This window comes from Astatotilapia calliptera, chromosome 4 (genome assembly GCF_900246225.1).
Source record: "Astatotilapia calliptera chromosome 4, fAstCal1.2, whole genome shotgun sequence".
In the NCBI taxonomy this organism is placed as follows: Eukaryota; Metazoa; Chordata; class Actinopteri; order Cichliformes; family Cichlidae; genus Astatotilapia; species Astatotilapia calliptera.
This window is the reverse complement of record NC_039305.1, coordinates 19,408,470-19,430,205: the sequence shown is the minus strand read 5'-3', so window position 1 is coordinate 19,430,205 and position 21,736 is coordinate 19,408,470. Positions and strand designations below refer to the sequence as shown.

The 21,736-nt window shown below is 37.4% G+C and overlaps 1 protein-coding gene and 3 gene segments (V, D, J or C); all 4 read left to right on the top strand.

Annotated features, from left to right (window-relative positions):
* Positions 1-2,687: 2,687 nt before the first annotated feature.
* On the top strand, positions 2,688-3,200 carry LOC113020959 (Ig heavy chain V region 914-like). The segment is given in 2 exon segments: positions 2,688-2,748; positions 2,835-3,200. Coding segments are annotated over 2 exon segments (357 nt in total).
* Positions 3,201-4,267: 1,067 nt separating this feature from the next.
* On the top strand, positions 4,268-6,810 carry LOC113020946 (uncharacterized). 3 transcript variants are annotated; one of them, XM_026165301.1, is made up of 7 exons: positions 4,268-4,358; positions 4,460-4,767; positions 4,896-5,119; positions 5,231-5,500; positions 5,758-5,901; positions 6,090-6,323; positions 6,437-6,810. In XM_026165301.1, exons 3-7 carry the CDS (start codon positions 4,996-4,998, stop codon positions 6,643-6,645), a joined length of 981 nt encoding a protein of 326 aa, XP_026021086.1. In that variant the 5' UTR covers positions 4,268-4,358; positions 4,460-4,767; positions 4,896-4,995; the 3' UTR covers positions 6,646-6,810. The 3 variants fall into 3 exon arrangements, 2 of the variants coding, with proteins under 2 accessions (XP_026021086.1, XP_026021084.1); XM_026165299.1 differs by having other exon boundaries at positions 4,460-4,771; XR_003272249.1 differs by lacking the exons at positions 6,090-6,323; positions 6,437-6,810 and adding an exon at positions 5,995-6,057 and having other exon boundaries at positions 4,896-5,901.
* Positions 6,811-8,188: 1,378 nt separating this feature from the next.
* On the top strand, positions 8,189-9,297 carry LOC113020951 (Ig heavy chain V region XIG14-like). The segment is given in 2 exon segments: positions 8,189-8,582; positions 8,668-9,297. Coding segments are annotated over 2 exon segments (432 nt in total).
* A 377-nt stretch (positions 9,298-9,674) lies between these two features.
* On the top strand, positions 9,675-10,202 carry LOC113020952 (immunoglobulin heavy variable 3-33-like). The segment is given in 2 exon segments: positions 9,675-9,735; positions 9,857-10,202. Coding segments are annotated over 2 exon segments (366 nt in total).
* The last annotated feature ends 11,534 nt before the right edge of the window (positions 10,203-21,736 follow it).

Sequence of the window (21,736 nt, the reverse complement as noted above, 5' to 3'; positions counted from 1 at the left end):
AAAAAAAAATCGTCAACGACTAATTTAATAGTTGGCGCGTTGTTTGAAGCTTTGTAAGATCCTGAAAGACGCAGGAATAAGTAGTAAGTAAATCATTAAAGCGAGTAAATCGGTTTGACTGAGATTAAAGTTTCACACAGCTGAAAAAACGTCAAACAGAAAACTGATTAAACAGAAGCATGAGATGGTAAAGAATTTACTCCAGTGTCCTGTTACATTTTAGATAGCAAGGAGCAGACGACTGAGTTTATTAAACTCCAACGAGACAATCTGCAAATTTCATTAAAAGTTTAATAAACTATGATCTTGTCTTTATTTTTAGTTAGCACATACCTTTTTAGTTAGCACATACTTCAAGCTGTAAGCTAATGATAGTTATATAAAAGCAGATGCATGCTGGTGCAATAAGATGTTCGTTTTATGTCCAATGGATGCACGATCTGATTAGTCGACTAATCGCAAAAATAATCGGCGACTAGTCGACTATCAAAATAATCGTTTGTGGAACCCTGAATCCAGAGCACCCCACACAGCCCCCACACCTTTCTCTCCTGCATTGCCACATTGTGCCCCCTTTACATTTCTGTCTGCCCCCTCATATATATGCCTGTCTAGAACCGGCCCAGAGTACAAGGCCAGTTTACCATCTCCAGAGACAACAGCAGATAGCAGGTGTATTTGCAGATGAACAGTCTGAGGACTGAAGATTCTGCTGTTTATTCAGGTGAAGGCAGTTTTCCCATCTCCAGAAAAACAACAGACATGTGCAGATGAAAAGTGCAAAGAATGACTGACTGAAGCTGTTTGTACAAAATCTTAGAGTCATCCTCTCTATATGACAGACATTTATCAAGTGTTATCTTTAATTTTACTTTTAAAATAATTTTAATATATAAAACAATGTCAATTTTAAGAATGTTTTAGTATATCTGACATGTTAATGTCATAATATTCTACACTTTTCATTACAAATGTATTGTTCCATTAATTATTATTTATTTTGAAGTAACTAAAACAGAGCCATCTTTCATCTTTTATGGAATACAGTATTCAAATATCCAACTCCATGTTTTAATTGTACCAGAATGTGAAGAATTCTAAAGTTAGTATTTGCTAAATCAATTTGTTTGTCACGTTTTTACTTTTTTTGTTCATAACATGTTAAAAACAGTACAATTAGAATAATATTGGTGATAAAATTATAACCAGTGATATCACAATACTCAGTGACATTTGGTTGTGAGCAGTTTTTGATTTCTGCAGCCATATAAATGTGGATTTAAAATGTACAAAATGATAACTGTTTAAAAACCACTCATAATAAGTACTTTTGGGTAAAATGATCTACCACTGGTTTATCCCAGCAAACCAAAGCATTAGTAAGCAATTACAAGGTTTAAAGATTTTTGAAATAATACCAAAACATGTAAAATTTATATTATTTATTATTCTTTTTAATTACTAGATGGTCTACAAAAAGAAAAAAAAGGAAATCTTAATACTATATTGTTTTCAGATATATTAAAGGCAATGAAACACTCATTTGTTTCATTGCTGTTATACTGAATTGTGAAATAAAAAAAATTACGTATGTAGGTCTAAGTAGGTGCATAACAGACGTAACACGCACACTCTTTGATTGGCTCCAGTTAGACCAGCTATGATGTGTATGATCCTATGCAAACTCATAGGCTTTCTCTCTTACAGGGTTATAAAAACTTTACATCAGATTGTGAAGCAGAGTTCACAACACAACAGACACCAAACAATATGTTGTCTGTAGCTCTGCTAGTGTTCTTAGCTGCTGGATGTGAGTCTCTGTAGATTTGTTATATTCAGCATTTCTTCTTTGTGTTATAATTTACAACAACACATGTCTTTTTTCAACAGGTGTCAAGTGTGAACAGCTGACACAGCCAGACTCTTTGAGTGTGCTTTTAGGTCACCCTCTGACCATCACCTGTAAGGTGTCTTATTCCGTGCACAGCTATTGGACTCACTGGAATAGACAGGCTCCAGGAAAAGGACTAGAGTGGATTGGAAGAGCAGCTTCTGGAAGCACACCTCACTACAGTCCTTTACTCAGAAATAAGTTCAGCATTTCCACCGACTCCTCCAGGAACACAGTGATTCTAACTGGACAGAATGTGCAACCTGAAGAGAGTGCTGTGTATTACTGTGCCAGAGACTCACAGTGACACAAAACACTAGTGGACTTGAACAAAAACCATTCAGTGTCTAAACAGCTCTAACATTAACAAACCACAGGAGGAGCTCTTGGACCACTGATGCTTTCAAGTTGTCATCAGTGTTAAAGGAAGTAACTGTATATATGGCAGTGATGCACTACTCACAATATTAAAAAACATGCTTCAGTTAAGATGAGCATAGTACGTGATTTGACTGAAGACTTCAAACACCTTGAGACAAATATGTTTGAATGCACTTCTATGTAGAAAACAACTACAATCATTCATTAATCCAGACATGACTGGAACATCTGTGTGGCTGGTTGATTTGTGTTCTCTTTACGGTAGCAACTACTTGTTGATAATCGAATTTAAAATAGGGGAGCAGAAGAAAAAAAGGATGAACACTATATCCTTTCTGTGGGGAGGAGTTAATGCAAAACTTGGATGGTTTTAAAGAATACTCTTGTGACTGAAGTGTGAATGACAGGAGTGAACTCACAGTTTAACATAATGGACATATCGGCCAGACTGCTGATTATCTTACTGTTCTGGGGAGGTATAGTTTCAGTCATTTTGAACTGAATTTCTTTTAATGATTTTCCAACTCACAGCAGGTGACAATGTTCTTGTTTGTTTTGACAGGTGTTGATGGTCAGACTCTGACAGAATCTGAACCAGTCATTAAAAGGCCTGGAGAGTCCCACACACTGACCTGCACAGCCTCTGGATTCACATTTAGCAGCTATGATATGCACTGGGTCAGACAGACTCCTGGGAAAGTACTGGAATGGGTTGCCGAAGTTAGTACTGGTAGTAGCAAATACTACTCTCAGTCAGTCCAAGGCCGGTTTAGCATCTCCAGAGACAACAGCAGAAAGCAGGTGTATCTGCAGATGAACAGCCTGAAGACTGAAGACTCTGCTGTTTATTATTGTGCTCGAGACTCACAGTGACACAAGAGGAAGAAACACTGTACAAAAACTCAGAAAACCAAAAATGAATAAATAAAAAAAGCTAAATTTTATTCTTCAATTCCCATTTACAAACTGAAGTTCCTTGAACAGTACAAAATCCAATAGTCTTTATCCTGTTTACATGTATCTGTTAATCAATGTTTGGTATAGTAGAGAAAATTATGTATTTTAGTTTTTCTCATTTTCAGAACTTTTGTAAATATTAATACACAGTAATTTCTTCATCCCAACTTTTAGTTAGTGTAAAAATGAGATATTCAAGAAGATTCAACATTGTAGACTGTTGTTGCGTGAGTTATCTACTGAGGGATGTATTTGTGTTACATCGTCTCCTTTTATAACCTGTAGAGTGACAAATTTCCAAAGACAAGAAGCGAGAGCAGCTAAATTGGGTCTTAATGGTCCTGCAAACTGTGTAACTCAAAAAACTTTCAGACCGTGGTTTAAAACTCACACATGATTCAGAAAAATAAACTGCATGTGGCATAAACGCTAATCACACTTGGCAATCTTTCTTCTGTAAAAAACTTCACATCAGATTTAGAGAAGAATTTATCAGATCAGATATTAGATCAGATACTGACAGTGGCTGCTAGAATTACACTAAGAAAAGAGCAACAGTGAATAATTCATATGCTTTACACAGATGCTTAAAATATAGTAAACAAAAAAAAAGCATTAAAAGTTCTTATTAATAGATAAATACAGGCCAACCCACATCCACAGCGCTGGGATCAGCAGCTTATGTGATACCAAAAATGCAAAATGTTAGCTTTTAAAACTGGTTGCATTTTAGTCTATTATAACAAGATTTGAGAACTAAAATATTTGGAAAATTGATAAGAAAATATGGATGTGGTGCACATGCAAACTGATATGAGAAATTTAAATGTGCACTTTGTTTCTCTTACTGGCATAACCACACCTCACACCTGCTGTTTGTGATGCTCCGTTGCTCTTTGCATTCTTTCACTTCTGTGTTTTGGTACTTTTTTGAGACCTGGTTGTTACTCAATGCTTCCGCTTGCTTCTTGCCCTGATCACTCTGCCTTATCATGCATAACAACTGTGCAACAGACTTCCTGCCCTATTTTCGCCTTGCTGAACAACACTAAACAATGTAAAAGTACAACTCTAACATAACTTAATGACAACTGAAATTGAAGAGTTCTGCATTTACCAGAATCTGAAGGTATGTATAACTTAGATAAGATTAATGTTTTTCCTTGTTGTGTTCACACATGATATTTATAATGAGTTATGTAAATCAAACTAATCTCTTCTTTATTTCAGTGCCATGGATTGTGTCGCCAAACATCACATTGTACCCAGTTTCGGACTGGGAATTTGGAATCCCACCAGTAAGGCTTATCTGCTAAATGGCTTTTTTCCAGACAAACTGGGTTTGGAGTGGTTTTAGGACAAATCACCACTGAGTCAAAACAAGAAGCCAAGCAGAACGAAGCTACAAAGTGAAGGGACAGAGCAGAAAACCTTCAGCCTGAGCAGCAAACTCTCAGTGTGGGGACAAGGATCAACTTTTACCTGCAAAGCTAATCACAATTATACTGAATATAAGAAGACAATGAGCATTTGTCACAGTGAGTATGTACAGCTACTGTCTCAAAGCCCATATTCAACATGAACATTTGCAGGAATATCTTGAACAAATTAAGAACAGTCTTAAGATAAAGTTTATTAATTAGCATGTTTTTCTTTAATTCCACAGAAATTCACCTTTCATTCACGTGGAGATTCCCAAGTTTAAGACTTTAGCGTCAGACTCTAATGTGCAAGGAACATGTCGGGTCCACACTAATTTTGATGCCATGATTTCCTGGCTAATTAATGGAGAGCCACGAATGAAAAAATGTGCAGAGAGTAAAACACAACTGGAAGCAAGTAAAGCATTTAACATGCAGAGGAGAGCAAACTCTACCATCTATATTTTTGGTAAAAGCTACTCTTGCTTCCCTTTTAGGCAGCTGATTTAACTTTGTTGATTTATACTTTAATGGTTTCTGTTAAATAGATTAATTCATGCCCTGATTTGTCTCACTTTAGTGGAGCTTCTTCTGGTCAAAAGTAAGGAGTCAAGATCACAGAGACTCTTATGCTCTGGATGGGTCTTCAATGTTCATATTAGATGGTTTAACGAGTCTCAGCAAAGACCAACAACCACTGATATCAGCATGAGTGTAGATGGACATGCTGGAGTGACCAGCCAACTTACAATTGATCACTCTGAGTGGGAAACAGGAAAGATCTTTTCTTGCACAGTATCTGACAGATCTCTGAATAAAAATATCACAAGAAATGTCAGTCTCTGTACAGGTAAAGTGAAAACACTATTATTGTGATACACATTAAGAATTGTTGTTTTTTTTTGTTTTTTTTTTGAGTACCTCCATCATCCTCACAGCTAGTTGGGGTTTATGTTCAGGGACCATAAGCACTGTAGCAGCCTGAGAACAAAGGACCCGTGACTGTTATCTGTCTTCTGGTTGCCCCTAGTCTTAAAGATTTCTCCATCACCTGGAAATCAGCTGGCAACAAAATTCCTGACTGTTATGTCCTTACTAATCCTGCAGTGAGTTACAACAATGGGACAGAGACTCAACAGAGCTTCCTTAATGTGTCAGCAGAAAATTGGGATGCAGATAAACAAGGGTTTTGTGAAGGAAAACATCCATGTTCCAATCAGGGCAATGAAGACCATATAAGCAAAACCAGAGGTAATGTTAGAAAGGTAACAAATATATTACAGCTCTTTCTAAACTTCATGTTCCTCTGGTTGTGACTATATTTTTATGGTTCTGTCCCTTTAGTGTTTTTCAAGACCTTTGTGTGCCAACAGTGAAGACAATGCAACCAACTGCCTCTGAAGTTTCAATGTCTGACATCCTAACGCTTATTTGCCTAGTGTCTGGAGTTTTCCCTGCAAACATCATAGTGCACTGGGAAGAAGATGGCCAGACTCTCCCATCCATGCATGACGTTAACAGTCCTCCATGGAAATACTCAGGGAGCAGCTCTTACTCTATGAGCAGCAGACTAAACATATTCAAAACTGAAGACAAAAGGTCTACGTATTCCTGTGTTGTCACACATGAGTCATCTGAAGCACTTGTTGAAGCCACCATAACTGATGTGTTTGGTGAGCTGCTGTTTAGCATTTAACATTAATCTTTTATTTCCATTATATTAATTTTAACAAAACTGATTAAAATGATTAACTGATTACTGAAACTGTAATGCACATCTTTCCAGCCTCAGTGATCTACAGCCAACCATCTGCCTACTTGCTTCAGGGCTCTAATGAACTTGTGTGCCTGGTTTTTGGCTTCAGTCCTGTATCCATTAACATCACTGGGTTTCCAAATGGACACACAGAACTGCTGAACTACAACACTAGTGACTCCAAAGATGCCCAGATGGAAAGTTCAGTGTCCAGAGCCACCTTGACCTGTACCAAGTAAAAGAAGTGTGATTTATTTGGTGATATTGAGCATGCTGATGTGAGCTGAGGAAAGCTGGAATGCGGTTTTCACCCTCATTGGTTTTTTCATCATCACCACCTTATATGGTATCATAGCTACATTGATTAAGATAAGTGCCTGTCATTTGATTGTTTAAAAGTAAGATTCCAGTCCAATTTTTAAATTATACTGTGCATTTTTACTATAATAATAATAATAATAATAATAATAATAATAATAATAATAATAATAATAATAATAATAATAATAATAAACACCATGTTTATCCTTCAGAAAATTGCTTCGTGCTCCAAGATATTGTAATTCTCAGATTTTCCACAAGAGTGAGACAAAGCTCCATGTGCAGAAGCAGCAATATAGTTTCCACCTCTATGTAAAAAAACTACTCATGTAGTGATTTCAAGATGCCGATAAATGTGTTGGTATGCCAATGGTGTTATGAAGAGGTGCAGTCATTTGAAAGCACAAAGACTGTTGTTGTAACTCTTCTTCTTTGCAAACATATGTAGTGTCCTTGTATATCTGTACACTCCCTGTCTTTGAATGAAATGCATTTGTGTACTTTGGGGGTTTCGAGGAATTCACAAGTGGCAGGGAGAGCACTAAACACACTAAAGCTTACTATTGGCAACCTCTGAAGTGATGTTGCACTTTCAGACTATCCCATATTTTCACGTTAACAAAAACACATTTATTAACATTGGAAATATCAGTATTTAATACACTACCAGGACACACCTTCTCATTTAATGCTTTTTCTTTATTTTCATGACTATTCACATTGTAGATTCTCACTGAAGGCATCATAACTATGAATGAACACATATGAATGACCTGACGTCCTGCCTCGTCCTTGCCATAGCATTTGTGCTGTACCTCATCGATTGCTTTTTTGCTTCCCCCTGAGTTCCTGTGCTGCTCACTATTTCACCATGTACCAGGACACACTGATTGATGGTGAGTTAATGATACTTTTATCTGTCTATCATTTTATCTGTCTCACTCGTTCCTCTCTGTTATCATCTCATCAAATGTTACAGGTCAGAGTATGGAGTCCATTCCTTCCAATCCTGTCAGAGAAAAGGCCTGGGGAGACTCTCAGTTTCTCCTGTAGAGGATCTGGTTTCACAGTTAGTTGCTGTACTATGGATTGTATAAAACAACAACCAGGAAACGAACCGGAATGGATAGGAGAAGGCTTTTTATCTTCCAGCAGAAACAGATACATGAGCTGTTTGAGTGGACATATAGAATTACCGAAGACAACAGCAACAGTATGACATATCTGAGACTTCCATCCTAAAACCAGAAAACTCTGTTGTGTATTACTGTGTGAAAGACAAACAATGGTTTAAGTAATGACATAAGCTTTACAAAAACCTTCAGCCATACAGTTTCACAAGAACCTACAGGGGGCAACAGATGATCAAACTATGTTGTTCAACTCACTGTCACAATAACACCTGTGTTTATCCTCTATGAATGCTTTTAAAATATAAAAAAGACTTTTGATTATAATGAAAAATAATATGGAAAATATCATTCAAAAACACTGAAACACCATTTTTAAGAGGGATACAAAAATAGATAGACACAATGGCACATTCAAGAATCCTTGTATAATTTTCCAAATTTTGCATTCACACAATATGTTTGTAGGAGCATCCTCTGTGAATCAGAGCTTCTTCCTGAGTTAATAATAGATACATATTATATTAACACAATTTTAAGTGAGAGTCCTCTTGTGAGAGGGCTCTCAGAGTCCTTCTCAATATGCAAAGTGAACTTCCTGACAGTCTGCTATTAAGACGTGAAATCATGGCACCGGTTACAGAAGAAGATGAGACGTTCTAATCAGATCAACTTCAGTACCAACATGTTCTCTTTAGCTCTGCTGCTGCTGGCTGCTGGATCCTGTGAGTCTCACTGAGGAACTCACACTATGATAAAAATACAGTGACTGCTACACTGTTTCAATATTCCACATGTTTTCCTCCTCAGGTGTAAAGTGTGAACAGCTGACACATCCAGCCTCTGTGACTGTGCATCCAGGGGATCGTCTGACCATAACCTGTCAGACCTCTTATTCTCTTAGCAGCGCTCGAACATTTTGGATCAGACAACCTGCAGGAAAAGAACTGGAGTGCATTGGTAGTGTACATGTTGGACACAGCACACGGTACAAAGACTCACTACAGAACAAGTTTAGTATCGACATAGACTCCTCCAACAGGACCGTGACTCTGATTGGACAGAATGTGCAGCCTGAGGACTCAGCTGTGTATTACTGTGCCAGAGAACCACCCACAGTAACACAAAGCATCATGAGACCTGAACAAAAACCCCTCAGTGACTGAACACACGAAGCCACAAGAGGGTGATCCCTCAGAGCACCAATGATTTCAGATCAGCACAATAAGAAGAAATAAGATGTCACTTAAAAATCAACAGCATGTAATTAAATGAGTCATAATAAGTTTAATATAATAACCATAAAAGTCTAAACGATCCTTCTGTTGGTCTATTCTCATTCTTAAAACACAGGCTTTTCACAGACTGATTACTCACACATGGTGTACCTTGCCTCTTGCTGGATGACCCCAAGTTAGAAAAGTAGTTGAAAATTTTAATGCATGGATAACAAAATAAACTAAACAACAAAAGCAAAACATTTTATTTTTTGTTTTGTAACCCCGTATTGTTAATTAAATCATTTAACTTCACTTCTGTCCCAGATAGCATTTTTTCCAACATAATAGAAGATAACACGACACTGAACTCACTGTTATGCTTTATCAAAAATGTGTCTTTGTCTGCTTTATATGTGTGTGTGTGTGTGTGTGTACTACATCGCATCTTCAACCTTCTTTTTTAACCTTTTTTAAAGATGTATTTGAATAATATTTAAGCCTGACATTTTAGTCCCTCCCTAATAAAATTTAGATGGCTTACTTCTGTCCTCGTAGGGCCTGGCTGTCATCTTGTCTGATGGGAAGCACTTCCTTCACAACTTCACTTTCAAGATGATGCTCAGACTCTCTGCTCTGGTGACAGTGCTCTGTCTACCCTGTAAGTCATATAATTTTATAACTGACTCATTATTTATTTATTTATTTATTTATTTATTTTCTGTTAATTTATGAAGTGACTCTTTTCTCCCAGTTTCACTCATCTCACTGGTTCTTTCCAGGTTTAAATGGTCAGGCTTTGGAGTCCATTCCCTCCACTTCAGTGTTGAAAAAGCCTCAGGAAGCCTTCAGTCTTTCCTGTAGAGGGTCTGGTTTTGACTTTGGCCAGTATGGAATGCACTGGATCAGACAACCAGCAGGAAAGACGCTAGAATGGATGGGAGTTATATGGTATGATGCAAGTAAAACCATTTATGCCAGCAGTGTGCAAGGACGCATAGAAATCACCAGAGACAACAGCAACAGCATGGTGCATCTGAGACTTTCCAGCCTAAAGCCAGAGGACTCTGCTGTGTATTACTGTGCTAGAAAGCCACAGTAACACAACCCTTCACTAGAGCTGAACAAAAACCCCTCACTGAACAGTTCTAACATGAAACCACCAGAGGAGGAGCTCTCAGACCACTGATGATTTCAGATCAGCATAATAAGTCAATACATAAGATTGAAACATAATCTCGAAACAAAGGTGATTATTAATTCCAGTTCTCATAAACATTATTTCTCACAGACGAAGGTTACTTTTCTTAATCCCTCTTCTTTTCTTCAACAACCAAAAACATATTCTGGTATACATACAGCAATACACATTGCTGTATGTTTCTTCGAAAGCATAAAAAATATGAAAGTGTTGCATAGTTTAGTAGTTACAAGTTCATGAGTCCATGTTTACAAACAAAGCAAAAGAATACAATTTAATGCTTTTTTTTATTTAAAAAAAATGAATGAAAATATTTCACTCAGCTATTTTAGCGGCCCAAGGACTTTGCAACCTGGTCTTCTATTGTGTGCCTTTCTCTTGTTCTGTCTATATTCCTGCTGTTTGTATATATCTCTCATGTTTTTTATTTATTTCTGCTATCTTACTATTTATATTTTATACCTGCATAGTTGGTGTGGAGCACAATTTTGTTGTGCATGTACAATGACAATAAAGGACTGTTATATTCCTTTCTGTAGCTCTTCGTTTTATACTGATTTGATATTCAGCATTTGACACCCAGCCTCTATTTCAGGCTTTAATTTATTTGTGCTTTTTATCCAATTTAATTTATTGCTTTACAGTACAACTGTACATCCCTCATGAGTTATGGATAAAGATATAATTTTCCCTTTTTTGCAAGGTGCCATTATGGATTATTCTTCTAAGGGATAAAACCTAGAGTTTTAAATCTAAAACACATTGAAGTGTGCAAAAAATTACTCACACTCTATATGCATTCATACAGTAAAGACTGAACAACACTGCAGAAAATAAAACACCTCAACCAATCGCATAAATGTACAGGTTAAATTTGCCATGTGAAACAAATGAAATCAACTTTTTTCACCCAAATTTAAATTTTAATGTTGATTCAGATGTTTTTTTTATCTTTAAATCTTAAGTATGTAATGCATATGTAGCATATATATCCTTAAGACTTCACAAGTAATGCTAGCAATCTGTATGCTTACCATTTATTCCATTTCATGTGTATTATTCACAACAAAGCCAAATAAAAATGTAAATTAACTTTCTCTTTCATTACTACTCCTGTTGTTTTAATTTTAATGAACCCTAATAAAATACACATTTTGTCGTTACACTACACATGTGATAAACCAGCTATATTAAACATCATTAACTACTAAAAGCTACAATTAAACTAAAGAATAACTATCTTTTTGAGCCCCTCCCTTTTCTGATATCATGATGCAAATCTTCATCCCGTGCTGGTCTTTTATATTGCATAGAGCACCAGAAATCACATCTCCACCAGGATGATGAATACACTCACTCCCCTGCTCATTGTTCTCTCTCTGCCCTGTAAGTTGTCTCGATTTTTATTTTTCTCATATCAAAAAAAACATCAAGTCATACTCATTTGTGGCCCCATTACAACTTTCCAGGTGTCTCACTTGTTCCTCTCTTCTTTGATCTCATCAGGTGTTACAGGTCAGAGCATGGAGTCCATTCCTTCCAGTCCAGTAGTGAAAAAGCCTGGAGACACTCTTAGTCTCTCCTGTAGAGGATCAGGCTTCAGTTTTGATTGCTGTGTTATGATCTGGGTCAGAGAACCTGCAGGAAAACCACTGGAATTGATCGGGAGCAGCTTCTCAACTTCCAGCAGAAACAGTTCTGCAAGCAGTTTGAGAGGACGTGTAGAAATCAGCAGAGATGACAGCAACAGCATGGTGTATTTGAGGTTGTCCAATTTGAGGCCAGAGGATTCTGCTATTTATTACTGTGCCAAAGAGAAACAAAGTGTTTAAAGCAGATGAAGAGGCTTTACAAAAACATCCTGCCATCTGTTTTTAGAAGAACCCAAAGGAAGCAGTTGTTCATCAAAAACAGGGACACCGGCTGATAAGACAGTTGTACGAAATTTCTTTTTAAAAAAGATGATAATGATAATAATAAAACATTATTTAGAAAAAAGCAAATAATGAAAATAATGGACATAGATAAACAAAAACAAAAAAAAAGATTGCCACCTATCAGACGTTTATTAAACCTTTTAAATAAATATATTTTTAATAGGACCAGAAGTTCCCATGCTATCACCTTGAGTGTCTGTAGCTCTGCTGCTGCTGGATCCTGTGACTCTCACTGAAGTCGAGACACTAACAGCAAGATCACAGCACATTAAGTGTTACTGTTATTACAGTGATATTCAATGTTTTTTTCAAAAACATTTAAATGTGAAAAGTTGCCACAGCTTTCCTCTTGAAATATGCAACTCACTGAATACTGAAAACAACATTTACTGAAAAAAAGAACTTTTGTGGCACAGGTCTAACTGTATATCTTTGTGAATAAAGAATAAGACTTGAAATGTCAGTTTTATCTTTTATTTTCTGTTTATGAACGCCCACATAAACGTGGGTTGTAAAACATATATTTGAATAAAAGAAATTATTTTATGCATATGATATAAAAGGAAAGCTTAGACAGATGGATTCATCTTTTTTTTTAGCTTTCAGTGTGTATCAAAAGTGTTTAGAAAACAAAATCTGCAAATTCAACACTTAATTAAATAAGACAATAAATAAGACATAAGCTGATTTTTTTTTTCCTTTTTAGTTCATATAAACCTCCACTGTTTTAAATAGTTTAGGTGTGTAAATGTATGTGTGAATGGGTGGATGACTGGTTGTGTAAAGCGCTTTGGGGTCTTTAGGGACTAAGTAAAGCACTATACAAATACAGGCCATTTACCATTTAAGCACTAATTAAGCACAATAATGTAACACCTTTTTTGCACAACCCATTTTCTATAGTTCCATTTCATTGGAAAACACCTAGCAATGACCCACATTTTTCTGCAGTCAGAAACATATCTAACTTAAGGGTTATTTTTACAGGTGGAAACTCAATACGGAAAAGACAGAATATGATTATAAGATTCTGCCGAAACACAGATTCAGTATTCAACATGTTTTCTCCACAGGTGTAAAATGTGAGCAGTTGATACAGACAGCATCTGTGACTGTGCAGCCAGGTCAGCGTCTGACCATCACCTGTCAGGTCTCTTATTCTCTAAGCAGCTGGAGGACAGCTTGGATCAGACAGCCTGCAGGGAAAGGACTGGAGTGGATTGGAGATGCACATTATGGACACAACACATACCACAAAGATTCACTAAAGAACAAGTTCACCATCAACTTAGACACTTCAAGCAAGACGGTGATTCTAAATGGACAGAATATGCAGCCTGAAGACACTGCTGTGTATTACTGTGCGAGAATGCCACAGTAATACAAAGCATCAGTGGAGCTGAACAAAAACCCCTCAGAGCTTCAACATGTGTAACATCCTCCACCAGTACAGGAGCCCCCAGACTACAGAACACTGTTATCTGCTGCATGTCACTGTTTAGCACTGGAGATTGCCATGATAATATATATTCTTTTAAAGTTATAGTTATAGAGAAAGTTTAAAATTTTATATTTCCAATTCAACCTTAATAACCTGCTAAATTTTTGACATTTTGTTTCTGGAATTAAGTGACAATAATATATTTTGATACTCATTTATATGATAAGTTTTAAAAAGTTCTTAAAGTTCATTAAAAGTTCTTCCAGCTTTGTGTTAAACCACCTGTAATGAAGGTTAGAATTGGTTGTCTTTCATTATTTGCAAAAAAAAAAAAAAAAAGAAGGCAGGACTCATGCTGAAGTTCAGTGAATTTATTTAAAGCGAATTCAAATACAAACAAAAGCTTGGCACTTTTCCACAAATCCACGCTGATACACAGATTCTCTCCTAAAAACACCAAATAGCTCTCCTCTCTTTAGCAGAAATTTTGAGATGGACAAAGGTCTAGGAGCCAAGTTTTGCTGACCGATGCAATGCAATGATCGAGCAAAGACTGACGGTCTGACATTACATCAATTAGTGGCTGCAAAGAAGTGCATAGGGAACAGGTGTGTGCTCGGATAACCTGAGATGTGTCCCAAGTCCACACAAAAATAGCATAAAGGATAGAAAGAGAGAACATAAAGAACTGAGGACAAAGCAATCTTCCTGAAATATTCACATTATATAAGTCAAAAAAAGTCATCATGAGGGTAGATGAGAGAAGGCTAATGTTTATTGTTTAGTCAAAGTTTTACAGATAAAACATGTTTTAGATTTAATTAAACAAAAATAAATAAATAAACAGTAAACTTATATTTGTCACTTCCTCCCAATGATATCCTGATATTAATCTTCAGGCTTTGCAGTTTGCATGTTTTCTCTGTTTCAATCAGAAAAGATGCAAAAGTTAATGACCCTGTGTTTCTGGCTGCCTGGATATCAGGTTGTGCCCTCTGGCCTCTTAAAAGAAATCGTAAGGGCACTTCAGATACAATGTGACGACAGTACTGCTGTGCCCAGAAACTAATTATGTCTAATGGCTTGCCCCCGCACCATTCTACTTGTCCTAGTAGAAAAAAAGAAGATCATAGCAGAAAAAAAACCCCAAAATAAATTATGTACTACATGCTGAACAGGGCAGCCAGTGCAACAAACATTTCAGGTCATTTACTCAAACTAGCAGTCTGGACAGCACGCTCTACTTTTTATATAAAGCTATTATAACATATCATTCTATTCATCTGTTAGTTGCTAAAAATATTTACTAAGTTCTTTATATACGGCTGAGTTTACTTTGTAGGAGGAGTCTATGTAAAACTGATACCTTCAGTAGATTTATATACACTCAATAAAAATATAAACGCAACACCTTTGTTACTGCTCCCATTCCCCATGGGATGGACGCAGAGACCTAAAATTCATTCCAGATACACAATATAACCATCCCTCCCAAACAGTGGTCACAAATCAGTCCAAATGTGTGGTAGTGGGCACATCTGCTGTATTGAGATAATCCATCCCACCTCACAGGTGTGCCACGTCAGGATGCTGATCTGACATCATGAGTAGTGCACAGGTGTACCTCAGACTGCCCACAACAAAAGGCCACCCTGGAATGTGCAGTTTTGTCTCACAGCAAAATGCCACAGATGCCACAAGCAATGAGGGAGCGTGCAATTGGCATGCTGACAGCAGGAATGTCAACCAGATCTGTCGCCCGTGTTCATTTCTCAACCATAAGCCGTCTCCACAGGCGTTTCAGAGAATATGGCAGCACATCCAACCGGCCTCACAACCGCAGACCTCGTGTAACCACACCAGCCCAGGACCTCCACATCCAGCAGGTTCACCTCCAAGATCGTCTGAGACCAGCCACCCAGACAGCTGCTGGAACAATTGGTTTGCACAACCAAACAATTTCTGCACAAACTGTCAGAAACCATCTCAGGGACGCTCAACTGCATGCCCGTCGTCCTCATCGGGGTCTTGACCTGACTCCAGCTCGTCGCCGTAACAGACTTGTGTGGGCAAATGCTCACATTCGATGGCGTCTGGCACGTTGGAGAGGTGTGCGCTTCACGGATGAATCATGGTTCACATTGTTCAGGGCAGATGGCAGCTGAGAATGTCCCAGTTCTTGCATGGCCAGCATACTCACCGGACATGTCACCCATTGAGCATGTTCGGGATGTGCTTGACCGGCGTATACGACAGCGTGTACCAGTTCCCATGAATATCCAACAACCTCGCACAGCCATTGAAGTGGAGTGGACCAACATTCCACAGGCCACAATTGACAATCTGATAGACTCCATGCGACGATGTGTTGCACTGCATGAGGCAAATGGTGGTCACACCAGATACTGACCGGTTTTGGGTCCCCAGACCCCCAATAGCGCAAAAAACTGCACATTCCAGGGTGGCCTTTTGTTGTGGGCAGTCTGAGGTACACCTGTGCACTACTCATGATGTCAGATCAGCATCCTGATGTGGCACACCTGTGAGGTGGGATGGATTATCTCAATATAGCAGATGTGCCCACTACCACACATTTGGACTGATTTGTGACCACTGTTTGGGAGGGATGGTTATATTGTGTATCTGGAATGAATTTTAGGTCTCTACAGGACAGGACTGCTGCTGTTAACTATCTGCTGGGCAGGTGAAAACACTCATAGACCTGATATTACACAACATTTATTTCTCTCAACAAACTATTTAACTTAGTGTGATTTGGTGCTGTTGACAGGTGTTGATGGTCAGACTCTGATTGAGTCTGAACCAGTCATTAAAAGGCCTGGAGAATCCCACAGACTGACCTGTACAGGCTCTGGATTCACATTCACCAGCTACCCTATGAACTGGGTCAGACAGGCTCCTGGAAAAGGACTGGAGTGGATCGCTTTTGTACACACATATAGTTCTCATTTCTATTACTCCCATTCAGTCCAGGGTCGATTTACTATTTCCAGAGATGACTCCAGCAGTAAAGTCTATCTACAGATGAACAATCTGAAGACTGAGGACACAGCAGTTTATTACTGTGCCCGAAGAGACACAGTGAGACACAGCAACTGGAGAGTCATACAAAAACTACTTCCTCTATTTGCCAACAACACAAAGAATACTGAATTATATCAAAAAAGGTGGCATTTTATTTAGAAATACAAGATGAAATTTTCCTCAATTACTCTAATGCTAAGTGGTAGTAAACATGTCACATACTCATACTCTCAAATTTTTCTGTTTGTAAACAAAAAATGTGAAGAAAAAGACTCTGGAAGATGAATTAAATAAGTGATAGTGTTTGTGATAGTGTTTTGGACAGTAATAAAAAGTGCTATACAGTGCTATATAATATATTCTAATATATTGCAAGTTTATAGAAACCTGTGCTATTTTAACTGATTATACACTGAGGCAATGAAACATACTTGATATATAAGTAGATATATTTTCTAAAGTTGATTTGTGCCACTGTGCTGAGATCACAGGCACTACGGAGCTGACTATTTTATTTACATTTTTTAAATAATTTTATACAAAACAAGCTATTAAAATAGAGTCATTTATTAGAAAACATCTCATTTGATTTATTAAACACCGAGCAATACAATTTTAACAATGATTCATTGGAGGCTGTGCATGTGGCTTTCTGATAATAGGTCCCTCTGGCTTTCCTAACAAATGAGAAATTAAGGTCCCTTCCTGACAATGTGACACAGTTTGTTGCTGAGAAAAGCAAAGTTATAGCCAAGCCATCTGAGGCACACTTACACCTGTGGTGTTGTCAAATACTGCACATTTGTGTGTTCAATAGAAATAAAGACTATTAAAGGAAATCTGTGCCAAAAAGAGTACATAAAGAGCCCAGTGGCCAGCACTACTAGCAGTATAAGACATAATGTTCTGAAAATAGTGTGGGAATGATTGTCTTGAAAAAAATGGTCAGTTTTAATATTTGAACATTCTAATTTCCTTTAAAATTAATTTAATTTAATACATTAAAAAAAGAATCAAAAATTGGCAAAATGTTCATTATCATTTTTTAGTTTTTTTACTTTGTCAAAGAGCAAAATTTTTGCTGAGGAGGAGGAGTCAATGCAAAACTCCTGTATTAACTAACCTTATATGCGTTCAAGCTTAAGTCAGTGATTCAACCTCATATAGACACAGCAGACTCGGCAAAGACAACTGACTTTAACAATGACCAAACCTGTTCATTTAGTTATTTTCCTGATTCTCTTTTGTTTCTTGGCTGGTAAGGACATACATTTTGCTGAACAAATGAAATGATATGAAGAAATGTGATAACTAATGAGTTGTTAACACTTCTGTAGGTACTGAGGGTCAAACACTGACAGAGTCTGAACCAGTGGTTAAAAGTCCTGGAGACTCCCACAGACTGACCTGTACATACTCAGGGTTCAGCAGTGATATTTATGCTAATTGGATCAGACAGGCTGCTGGAAAAAGACCGGAATGGATTGCTTATATCAACCCTAGCAGTGGCATCTACTACTCTCAGTCAGTCAGAGGCCGGTTTACCATCTCCAGAGACAACAGCAAAAAGCAGGTGTATCTGCAGATGAACAGTTTGACGTCTGAGGATTCAGCTGTTTATTACTGTGCCAATACCCACAGTGACACAAGAGGAAGAAACTCTGTACAAAAACTCAGCACATCAAACCAAGTCCTATTTTTTTCTATCATCCATAATCATACATCATCACATTTAAAAACAATGAAAAAGATTTATCAAGAACCGTCAACAATAAGTATTCTTTCGGCATATTTTTATGTGCTAATATTGACTTTAGCTGTATAATTACGTTAAAAGAATTTTTTTCTTCTTTTTTAAAAAATGCCCTAAAAAATATTGGGTTTGTATTTTGGGATCAGTGTCCATCTGAATGCAAAGTAAACTTCCTCACAGACTGAAATACTGCAGTTGGTTGCAACAGGAGAAGAGAAACTTCCAACAGATGAATTTCAGTGGCAACATGTTCTTTGCAGCTCTGTTGCTGCTGCCATTGGATTTCGTGAGCCTCCGTGATGGTGCTGCCAATAAAGCTTCTGACCATCACCTGTCAGAGCTCTTATTCTGTGACCACCTACTGGACAACTTGGGCAGTCTGCAGCGAAAGGACTGAAGTGGATTGGGTTTGATACACTGGCACTCAATTTAAACAATTACTGTCGAACACATTCAGTATTAAATTAGAAACTTTAAAGAACAGAGTGACGCAGAAGTGACAGAATATGGAGCCTGAAATCCCACAAGAGGAGGAGCTCTCAGACCACTGATGAATTCAAGAATAATGAAAAATGAAAGTCCTTGACAGTGTGCGAAAAGTCTGTGAAATGCAGATCTTTAAAAAATATTGTATTATGAAAGTAATTTCAATTCAGCATTAAAGTTTAGTTTTAAATGGAGCTTTGATTATAAAAAAATATGGTTAACGTGACATTATCTGAGTTAGTAGATTTTTTTTATTATAGTTTACTTTTCATATTGCACTGTTTTGCTTTCAGATATTTTTCCTCTTAAATTTACAGTAATTACATTTAAGTAATCAAAACTCAAAGATACAATAACACAGCTTCATTGAGAAATGTTTTTTTGTGATGCTATAATGTTCTGCTGTTTTACATTGCATATTTTGGTGGCATGTGTTCATGTAAATGTGAATAATTTCATCTGCCTTGCATGTGAAGGAATTTTAAGAAATAATAATTAACAAAAACATTGAAATCTAAATTTATGTGCTAAATAACAATTTTCTTCTTTTTACTGTTAGTAGGGGAGACCGGGGATAGTTGTAACATTTTTGACATTTCTGTCTGTAAATTGGAGCTCTTTTAAGGTAGTGGATTCAAAATGTAATGCAAAGTATTTACATGTCTCTGCTATTAAATAGTGCAGCTATTTTCTTTGCAGCACAATTACCCATTGCATGGTATGGTCTCAAACACGAAGAGTGAAATGTTACAATTAACCCCATAGTCTGGGTTAGTTGTAACATATCCTGGGGTGAAATGTAACACAATGAAATAAGGGTACTAACAAAACATTAACATGTAATCTTTTTTATTCAACACATGAATGCACTTACATCCATTTATGTAGCTGTGTGTGTGTGACAGAATGCAGAAATCTAGCTTTTGAACATATTCCAACCCCCCAAAAAAGACAAATTATGGAATTTTCTGCAACTGAATATTTCATTAATTTTGGTTGGTCTTCCTTGAGTTTGGCCTCATTGGCTCAGTGGGCATTATAACCTACAACTCTTGCACCAATTTTGAACATAACAATGAAGCTGAAAACACGTAGTTGTTCACCAGCATCGCAATTCCATTACTTTTTATCATGGCTTACCTTGGTGTGGTTTGCAAAGTGCTTCAGAAAGATGAGGAAATCTGTTTCTTGCACCCATCCTGATTTATTTCCACTACCAGTACTTCCTACTGGTCCATCTCTGACACAGAGGTCTGCATAATGTATGTGTGGGAACACAAACAGTGGAGGAATTGTGTTGCCAATGGCATTAACCACATATACAAAAGCGACCAGTGAACCTCTCTCTGCTGATGTCGTTGCCCCAACTTGTTTAATATAAGTTAAAGTAATAGTGTGGTAAGTTGTAACATCTGCATTATTGTTACAACTGACCCAGACTGTTGCTGTTACAACTGACCCAGACTCCTATAGCCATGAACTAGCTAACATTACAGCCAACGGCTAAAACATTAGCACTAAAGACCTACACAGAATATATCCCCATAGACATACAAATAACATAATTTAAGTTTGATGAGTTTAACTGCAAAGCAGATAATGCTATTACAAATTGAAATAAAGTAGAAAAAATTACTTTTTGGCATACAAATAACTTTTTTTCATGTTAAATTGTCTGTGTTTGTCACGGTTCTGGGTCCCTTGGACCCAGTATTTTTGAGTTTATTGTATTTTGGTTTTAGTTTACTTCTGGGATTGTTTTCTTGTTGTTTATGATGATGATTATGATGTTTATTATTTGAGTTTCATGTTTCTGTTTATGTTTAGGATGCGCTCTTCAGTTGTGTAGGCTTAGTATTTGTCCAGTTCCGTGTGTCATTTTCTGTCTGTCTCTCTATGTCGAGTCTGCGCCTTTGTGTGATGGTTTCTTGTTCCTGTTTTATTGTGAAGGTCTGCGTCTCATGTGAGTGTGTTCAGTTTTACCTTTGTCTCGTCTTGTTGATCACTCCCAGCTGCGTCCACCACCTGTGTGTTATTCCCCTGTGATTCTCGGTGTATTTAAGTCATGTCTTCCGTCACTGTAGTTGCTGGTCCGTCTGTGTATTCCACCCTGCGTCATCCGTGTGGTTCCCTGCAGTCAACCATCATCTGTTTCCGCCCGCTCTCATTCATGTCAGGTTTGTGTTCTGTAGTTAGTTTGTTCCCAGTTTAGTTAGTCATAGCTCCCTTTGCCGTTTGTATTTACTTTCATGCTCAATAAACCACCTTCACACCTTCACGACTGTCTGCGTTTGGATCCTCCTTCATTGCCTCCACACGGCTCACCTCACTCGCCGTGACAGTGTTTGACAAAATGTGCTGATTTTTCACATGTGATAGCAGAACTGAATTGGGCATGCACAGGATGAGTCACATCATTTGAAACTTAGCCCTGATTGGACAAATTGGAAGTGTTACAACTGACCCACGTTACAACTATCCCCGGTCTCCCCTACTACAGTAAAACCACAAGGTGATCCATAAAAAAAAAAGACTCCATTTTGAAATTAATATTAGATTCAACAGTTAATGACATAACATCAATACAAATATATGGTATAATTTCTCTGTTACGTTCACCTGATTACACCAATCTTCAGACCATGCAGTTTGTATCTTCTCCCTCTCCTTTTTGTAAAGACTTTTGTTTCCTGTTTGAATAAATGTAAATGGTCTGTATTTGTATAACGCTTTCCTAGTCCTAAGGACCCCAAAGCGCTTTACACATCCAGTCATCCACCCATTCACACACATTTACAC